Genomic DNA, 10,033 nt, shown 5'->3' on the forward strand with positions numbered 1-10,033 from the left:
GAAGAAAGTGTATAAATAGGATAGAATTCAAGTTCTTAAGGGAGCTTTTTCCGGAAGAGTTTTTCTTTTGAATTTTTATAGCTTTTGGCATAGAGTGATCTTTAATTTCTTTGTTTTCATTGCTTTTAATTTCAATTACACTTGTCTTGGATCTTGGATTGGAGAATTGAAGAAATTTTGTTTCAATCTCAATCTTGGATCTCTCTGTTTCTTTACTGTTAATTGAATTTCATTTCCGGTTAATTGCTCTTCATTTACTTTCTTTGCAATTTACAATTCCCTTGCAAGTGTTCTTGTTGGATCTAGGAAGGCATTGAGATCTAGACTTGGTTTTCTAGTCTCTGGGTCCTGAGATCCAAATCTCCAATTTACATTCTGTTTCTTGCTTTCCATGTTCATTTACTTTTCTGCTATAAGATCCGATCCAATCCCAATTCCCTTTTACTCTTCTGTTTGATGCAATTTAACTTTTCCTTGTTTAATTTCTGCAAATCCACGTCCCAATCCCCTTTACATTTCAAGCAATTTACATTCCTTGCACTTTAAGATTCCGCAATTTACATTTCTTGCACTCTAAGTTTCTGCCATTTAATTTCTTGTTCTCTACGTTTCAGCAATTTATTTCTTGCTCTCTTTACTTCAGTGCAATTTAATTCTGCAAGTCACAAAACCATCAACCAAATCTTGATTCGCTTGACTAAATCAACCACTAAACTAAAATTGCTCAATCCTTCAATCCCTGTGGGATCGACCTCACTCCCGTGAGTTTTTATTACTTGATGCGACCTGGTGCACTTGCCGGTTAGATTTGTGTGTTTTGGGAGAAAATTATTTTTCCTCCAAAATACTCATCAAGTTTTTCCTCCTCTTCCTCAGCACCACTACTCTTTTTCCTCTTGCTTCCCTCCTTAATCTAAAGAGGGTCCTCTCAGGTTTAGAATCAAAGGAAGTTGAAGCCCCGCTTCTTCTCCCTGTCATACAACCCACAAGTACAAGCAAGGAAAATAGATGCAGAAAGTATTTCTGTCAGAATGACTGTTAGTGTGAGTGATGCAATATATCAAACAGTTAGTGGGTTAGTGAAATGAATGGTAAATAACTAAAATGAAAAAGTAAGGGGAAGGGAAGAAATTAACTAAAACTGAAAGTAAATTACTCAAACAGAAAATCAAATCAAACAAAAATAAAATGCTCCATCTAGTTACCCTCCAATTTAATCATTGTTGATGCACAATCAATCCCCGGCAACGACGCCATAAACTTAATGCACGGAAAACTTGTCTCATAACAAATTTCCTTCGGTAAGTGTACCGAATTTGTCGTCAAGTAAAAACTCACAATAGAGTGAGGTCGAATCCCACAGGGATTGATTGATCAAGCAACTTTAATTAGAGGAATGTTCTAGTTGAGCGAATCCAGAATTTGAGTTGAGAATTGCAGAAAATTAAATGGCGGGAAAGTAAATAACAGAAAAGTAAATGCTGAAAATAAAGAGCTGAATGTAGATGACGGAAGGTAATTTGCAGAATCTTAAATGGGAATGGGGTAATTGCTCATAAAAGTAAATGACAGAAATTAAAGAGAATGGGTAAGATCAGAAATGGGGAGTTCATTGGGCTTAGGAGATGTTGCATTCTCCGGATCAATTTCATTTTCATCTTTTCCTCAATCAATGTACTCATTGATCTCCTTGGCAATCTTAAGTGATTGAATTACAATTTCTTGTAATTCAATCTCTCAAATCTTTATCAATAGCCAATTCCTTGGTCAATTGTTCATGAGAAGAGATGAAGTATGGTCACTGATTATACCACAGGCATTTCCCAAATCAAGTTTTGAGAGGATTATAGTCACATATCCATCCAAACCCAATTTGGTCCAGCATGAGAAAGCATTTCTAGCATGATCTCTTCATTCCTCTTTCAAGGTTCAGAAGAGATACAGGTATGAATAGCTTCTTTTCCAAGATAACTATCCAATTGGATGAAGATCGAAAGCTTTCAAGTAAAATCAAGAGAAAAGATAGAAGAAGAATAATGAAAACTAGTATTGATCCATCAAATTACAACAGAGCTCCCTAACCCAATGAAAGGGGTTTAGTTGTTCATAGCTCTGGAAAATGAAAACAAAGATGGAGAATACATAATGAAAACTAGAAGTGCAGAGAAAGTAAAATACAGAGAGTAGTTCTATGCCAAGAGGCTCCCTATAATTTCCCAACTCCTTAAATAATTCAAAGCTACTCCTATATATACTACTCTTCTGTTCTTCTAGTTGATTCTTCAAGTCTTGGGTCTGGGCCCTTGAATCTTGAGTTTGAAGCAGTTATCTTCTTTATTGGGCTTGGCTTTACTTGCAGAGAGAAAGTGTGAAGTGGGCAGAGACTTTAGCTCAGGACGTTAGTGGTGTTAACGTTCAGTGAAAATATGGGTTCGAGAACGTTAGTGACATTCAACTTTTTCACTAACGTTCCTCACCCAAGTAAGAACCACATTAACTTCAACGTTAGTGGCACAAACGTTGTCACTAACGTTGCCCCTTTATCCTTCGCACACGTTATTGGGACTCACCTTTCCCAATAACATTGAGAAATCTCCCCCTTCCCTACGTTAGAGTCCACGTTAATTTAGTTAACGTGGCTCTTGTAACGTAGGCTTGCCAACCTTCGAGAACGTTAGTGACACTTACCATTGTCACTAACGTTCCAATGTGCCCCTATTTCTCACGTTAGAGTCCATGTTTACTAGGTTAACGTGGCTTCTAACGTGGCCATGCTAGCCATCTCCAACGTTAGTGACAAAGTTGAGTGTCACTAACGTTGGCTCATCATTCCCTTATCCACGTTAGCTTCCACGTTAACTAGGTTAACGTGGGAGTTAACGTGGCTTAATGTGACTTGGCCAACGTTAGTGATAATGTTGAATGTCACTAACATTGGCTTCCCCTTTCTTCTTAACGTTAGAGGCCACGTTGACTAAGTTAACGTGGCAACTAACGTGGCCACTTATGAGCTTGATCCAACGTTAGTGATAATGTTAAGTGTCACTAACGTTGGCCCATTTCCTTTCTTCCACGTTAGAGTTCACGTTAACTAAGTTAACGTGACTCTTAACGTGGGCAATGATGGCTTCGAGAGCGTTATTGGCAATTACTTTTCTCATTAACTTTGCAAGTTACTCCCATTTCACGTTAGTGTTAACGTTAGTGTAACTAACGTAGCCACTAATGTGGTTCTTCTTTGCTTCCTTTGTCCTGAAATCAAGCAATAAAGTACATCAAAGTTCTAGTCCAAGTCATGGGAAATGCAAAATCCAATTTGTCCTTAAATTCATGAAAAATCCACATGAAATCATGTAAAGTGCACAATGTATGCTTGAATCAAGATGTAAATGAATATCTACCCAAAACTAGCTTATTTCCTAAAGAAATGCATGAAACTACCCTAAAAATAGTAAAGAAAAGGTCAGTAAAACTGGCCAAAATGCCCTGGCATCAGCCAATGATCACCATTCTCATTTTTGTATTTTCAGTGGTGGAGTTTCTACACACCATAGATTAAGGTGTGGAGCTCTGCTGTTCTTTATGAATTAATGCAAAGTACTATTGTTTTTCTATTCAATTCAAGCCTATTTCTGTTCTAAGATATCCATTCATTCTTCAACATGATGAATGTTATGATCTGTGACACTCATCATCATTCTCACCTATGAACGCGTGCCTGACAACCACTTCCGTTCTACATGCAAACAAGCTTGAATGTGTATCTCTTGGGTTTCTAATCTAGGATTAGAACCTTCATGGTATAGGCTAGAATCAATTGACGGCCATTGCTGAGATCCGGAAAGTCTAAACCTTGTCTGTGGTCTTCCGAGTAGGATCAGGGAAGGGATGACTATGACGAGCTTCAAACTCACGAGTGTTGGGCGTAGTGACAGACGCAAAAGGATCAATGGATCCTATTCCAACATGATCGAGAACCAACAGCTGATTAGCCGTGCGGTGACAGCGCATTTGGAACATTTTCACTGAGAGGACGGGAGGTAGCCATTGACAACGGTGAAACCCAACATAAAGCTTTCCATGGAAAGGAGTATGAATGATTGAAAGAAGGCAATAGGAAAGCAGAGGTTCAGAAGGAACAATGCATCTCCATACGCTTATCTGAAATTCTTACCAATGAATTGCATAAGTATCTCTATCTTTGTTTGATGTTTTATTCATATTTTAATTATCAATTCTTCATAATCATTTGAATCCACCTGACTGAGATTTATAAGATGACCATAGCTTGCTTCAAGCCGACAATCTCCGTGGGATCGACTCTTACTCATGTAAGGTTTATTACTTGGACGACCCAGTGCACTTGCTGGTTAGTTGTGCGAAGTTGTGACAAAGAGTTGAGATTACAATTGTGCGTACCATGATGTTGGCGCCATTGATGATCACAATTTCGTGCACCAGCTTTGCATTTTGTTTTGACAATAGATACTTGAGAGCAGCATGATCAGTGTATACAACAATTTTGGAACCAATCAAATATGACCTGAATTTGTCAAAAGCATAAACCACTGTCAACAACTCTTTTTCAGTTGTAGTGTAGTTTCTTTGAGCATCATTTAATACCTTGCTTGTATAGTCGATAACATGCAACTTCTCTTTCCTTTGTCCCAGTGCAGCACCAATTGCATAATCACTTGTATCACACATGACTTCTAAAGGAAGCTCCCAATCAATGGGGTATGATTATTGGTGTTGTAGTAAGCTTGGCTTTAAGAACTTCAAAGGCATGCTTACAACTATCATCAAAGACAAATGGTGTTTTAGCCACTAACAAATTGCTTAGTGGCTTAGCAATTTTTGAAAAATCTTTGATGAATCTTCTATAGAATCCAGCATATCCTAAGAAGCTCCTTATAGCCTTTAGATTTATAGGCAAACAAAGTTTTTCAGTAATCTCAACTTTTGCCTTATCTACCTCTATACCCTTGTTTGAAACTTCGTGGCCAAGGACAATTCCCTCAGTAACCATGAAATAATATTTTTTTCCAATTTAGAACTAGGTTTGTCTCTTGGTATCATCTCAAAACTAAGGCAAGGTGGTGCAAGCAAGTGTTAAATGAGTCACCAAACACAGAGAAATCATCCATAAAAACTTCAATAAATTTTTCTACCATGTTTGAAAAGATTGAGATCATGCATCTTTGGAAGGTGGTTGGGGCATTGCAAAGTCCAAATGGCATTCTTTGGTATGCAAAGACACCAAAGGGGCAAGTGAAGGATGTCTTCTCTTGATTCTTGGGGTCTATCACTATTTGATTGTACCCTGAATAGCCATCAAGAAAGTAATACAAAACGTGCCCTGCTAGCCTCTCTAGCATTTGATCTATAAAGGGGAGAGGAAAACGATCCTTCCTTGTGGCATTGTTCAATCTTCTATAGTCTATACACATTCTCAACCCAGTTATTGTCCTTGTGGGGATGAGTTCATCCTTGTCATTGGAGATCACTGTGATGCCATCCTTCTTTGGTACCACTTGAACGGGACTAATCTATGAGCTGTCTGAGATGGGGTAAATGATCCTTGCATCCCATAGTTTCATGACCTCCTTTTGAACCACTTCTTTCATGGTAGGATTGAGCCCTCTTTGGGTTGCACCATAGGCTTGTAATTTTCCTCCAAAAGTATCTTGTGCATACACATTGTGGGGTGATAGAGAAGAATTAGTGTTGATTCAAAATTTCTCAAAATAAGAATCTCTTTGTTGCAAGTATAGCCAAATCAACAACTAACTCTCAACATCAAAGTTTAGATATTTTCCAATACAAAACATATAAATCGAGAGTGATGAAACCTCGAGTCGTCTTCCCTCGGAATGCAATTGAAATGTCACACTTTCGGTTGTGGGGACAAAGGGTTTTGCAATCAAAGAACTAAAGATTAAATGAACTAAGAAATAAAGGAACTAACAAATGATAAAAATTGAAATCAATGACATTAACAAGGAAACAAGATCAAAACTAGTGAAAATGCTATAAATGCATAAAAAGCCTTGACTTGGGAATGATGATCCAAGGAATCCTATCATGGTCATAACCACAAATATGGTAACTATGATGAGTCAATCTCACTTAGTTAACCCCTAACATGGAGGAGTAAGTCAAGCAATCATAATTGATCTTAATCCATAAGTCCTAGCTAACTTATCAAACTAGTTGATAAAAAGCTAGCGTCAATGGAAACAAGAGTCAACTAACTACCCAAGAATTGCCACTAAATGTCGGACATTATGACTCTAGTATCCTAGGAACTCAAATCCCAAGCCAAGGTGTGAAAATCTACTCAAAAATCATAATTGGCATTTTCACAAACACCTTGTGGGCATAAAAGTAAAACATGGAAAATTGTAAAGACAAATAAAAGCTATAACCAAAATATTCATAAAACAAACTATAAACAAGCAATCAAGCATATATAAAGCATAAAACATGAAATTCATCAATCAAAACTTCAAGATACCAAAATTGCATATATAAACAATGTAACTTGAACCATAGGAAAATAAAAGCATAAGTGATGTAATTAAAGAGAAGATTAAGAGTACTTACAAAAGAGTTGATCAAACCAAGATGAAAACTTAACACTATAAAATGCTACAATGGAAATGGAAGATGAAATAAAACCCTAAGAGAGCATTCTAACTACACTACTCCTACTCCTAAAATTATGTTCTAAAACTAATGAAAACCTCCCCCTAACTAATGCCTTCATATGTATTGATATCCCCTTCATATAGCATCTCAAACCAGCCTTCAGCCTTCTAAAATTGGGCCAGAAAAGCCTCAAAATCGCGAGCCACGTGACTTTTTAATGAAGTCACACGCAGGGACTTATGTGTACGCACAGATGTGTGCATACGCACACTTGCTTATTTTTCACTTGTGCGTACGCACAGGGTTGTGCGTGGGCACATGTGCTGATTTTGACCCTTGTGCGTAGGCACAAAAAGTGTCCGTGGGTGTAACACCCTCATTACCCTAAGCCTTACCTCTAGCCGTAAGACAAAGATTAATCAAAGGTTACGATAGTTCTAAGGCTTATGTATATTTATATATAGAAGGAAATAATATACTCTAGAAGCCCGATGAAGAATATAGCTCAAAAACAGGATTCGAAAAGCGCAAAACGTACTAGCGAAGCTACTAACTTAAGGCACAAGATATAGATATGATATAACAAAATAATAGAGTATAATATCATAAGAATCTAGCCACGGCTCACGGAGTTTAAGCTGGCTAGCCATATATAGATATACAAATACCAAACAATAAAAATAGCTTATACAAGTTTTGTTTTCTCAATACATGCCTCTAGGCAAAACAAAATACAAATGTGAGAGATAAATATAAACCAAAATAAATCAAAAGAACTCAAGGGTAACGGGATCCTCCGCTGTTGTCACCATCCAAAGCAACTTACCGGGGTGGGTTGCGACCTGCATCTGAAAACAACAACAGAAATATGGTATGAAAACTGGAGGTTCTCAGTATGGTAACAGTGCCCAGTGATGTAGGATATAAGACCCAGGGATGCCAAAGGCAATCCTAGACTCCATATCCCTCACAAGAATTCAATCTTAAAGCATTCTAAAAGAAATAAGCATAATTATATAAATATTAACATAACTAAACCGGGTAATCTATCTTAAGGGGTTTCTATTCTAACTAAACATTGCTATCCCACAGCCTTCACCAACCTATCTTCCATGTGATCCCATCGCCACCGCCTTCCGAACCTCGTCAGCCCCAGACAATCACAATTAATGCAAACAAGTAAAACACAGATAATATTCATATACAACAAGTAGATCAAGAAGTAGGTAGGCATGTTATACAATTAGGAAAACTCAAGTAAACAAAACAAGCAAGCATATAGAAGATTTACATGATGAATGTCTGCCCTATTGGCTGTGATATCACATGTCGCTTAATGCTAAACCCGACAGAAAATCCGATCGACAACTCCCGGATTAGTCTCTCTATTGCGCATAAGGAGGAATAATTCCGAGGGATGAGTGCCCTACCACCTTCTCCTTTCAGAGGGAAACATTCCGAGGGAGCGTGCCCTACCACCTTCCTCTGGTTGCCGCATGATTCCGTGGGTTAGTGCCTGATGATGAGAATTCTTGTATAGTTTGGAATCAATCATCAAAACTAGGATCAATTCGTTGGTAGCATAGTCCAAACCAACAATGAATTCTCAAGATCAAATATTAAATCCAACACAAAATAACCGAGAGTAATTAAACCTCGGGTCGTTCTCCCTAGGAGTTGCAAATAAAGTGTCATGTCATTGGCTATGAGAGAGGAGAGCATGGGGAATTGGGAATGAAAGCAAGAGAGTAAGAAATGTAAATAGCAAGGAATTGAAACAACCATGCAAGGAATTGAAAAGAAATCAATTAAAGGACTCTTGGCAAGAAGTGGGTAATCTAGATTTCCTATCCTAGTTATGGACCACAAATATGGCAATTGTGTGGAAGCAATCCAAATCAGTCAATCCTCCTTGAGAATTAGTCAAAAGACGTAATTGATCTCAATCCATAAGTCCTAGTCAACTCAGTAATTACTTAGTGAAAGACTAGCGTTAATGAAAACCAAACCAATTAACTATTCTCACACAATGCGGAATGGACATCCACAACTCAATTCCACCCAAACACCCAGCTTCTCAACCAAGAGTGTGAAAACTAAACATGCAAGAAATTAAACATCAAAGCAATAAAAGTTAAAGCAATTAAATATAAGGAAAATAAATGGCAAGAAAGTAAATAAAAGCAAGTAAAAGTCAAAGGAATAAAACTTCAAAAGCAAGAAACCTCTTGGCAAGTAATTGAGGACCAAGGCTACCTATCATAGCCATTGACCACAAACATATGATGATTATGAAGAGTTAATCCTACTTAGTCAACCTTACATCGAAGATAAGTCAAATAGGCATAGTTAATTTCAATCCCTAAGTTCTATGTCAACACTAAAGGGTCATATAGAGTCAAGGGAGACCAAATCAACTAACTACTCTAATATATCAAACAAGAATGGACATCAATGACTCAAGGATCACCAAAGTCAACAATTTTAAGCCAAGAGTTAAGAAAAACTAAGTAAAAACTAAGCCAAGCATTTTATCAAACACTTGGTGTGCATGAGAAAATAATTTTAAAATGCATTAAAATAAATTCTTAAACTCCAAAGCAAGAAAATAGCAATAACAACTAAAGAAAGTAATAAATGACATGGAAACATAAATTTGCATTATTTGAAATTAAAATGACAAGAGTGTCCATAAGCATAAAAAAGCAACAAAATGAGAAATTAACATGATAAAATAAAGAGATTAAGACAATAAAGTAAAGAAGGGTAGAAGAAACTAGATTTAAAATAAGAATTGAACATAAAAATTGCGAGAAATTAAACTAACTAACCCTAATTCTAGAGAGAGGGAGGAGCTTCTCTCTCTAGAAAAAAACCTACATAATGCTAATCTAACCCTAATTTCTCCCCTCTTCACATGGAGTAAGGCCTTCCTTCATATAGCACTCAATCAGCTTCAGAAAGCCCCAAAATTGGGCCCTGGAGGCCCAGAAATCGCCCCCAGCGATTTGCAATAAATGAGTCACGCGCTGGAACGTGTGCAGACGCACAGGTGTGTGCATCGGCACACATGCTGATTTTCTTCTTGTGCGTACGCACAGGATGTCGTGCACACGCACACATGGTTTTGTGGCTTTTGTGCGTACGCACAGGTGGTTGAGCGCACACACACTCCAATATGTGCTTCTCCTTTGTTTTCTTCATATTTTCTCTCTTTGTACATGCTTCCTTCCACTTTTGCCTTGCCAAACTTGGCTTTAGGACCTAAAATCACTCATCAAACATGTCATGGCATTGAATGGCATAAAAGTGGGATAAAAGTGATTAAAATAGGCGTAAAATAGCATGTTTTCACATTTAGGCACAATCTAGAGAGAAAACA

The 10,033-nt window shown here is 37.5% G+C and overlaps 1 protein-coding gene across 1 annotated transcript in view; it reads right to left on the reverse strand.

Annotated features, from left to right (window-relative positions):
• LOC107627326 overlaps window positions 1–4,707 on the reverse strand; it is a 53,760-nt gene extending 49,053 nt beyond the window's left edge. Inside the window, exon 1 of the mRNA XM_016330171.1 lies at window positions 4,490–4,707. Coding sequence (XP_016185657.1) covers window positions 4,490–4,707 — 218 coding nt within the window. The remainder of the gene's footprint in view (window positions 1–4,489) is intronic.

The sequence above is a fragment of the Arachis ipaensis genome, chromosome B02 (assembly GCF_000816755.2).
Source record: "Arachis ipaensis cultivar K30076 chromosome B02, Araip1.1, whole genome shotgun sequence".
Lineage (NCBI taxonomy): Eukaryota > Viridiplantae > Streptophyta > Magnoliopsida > Fabales > Fabaceae > Arachis > Arachis ipaensis.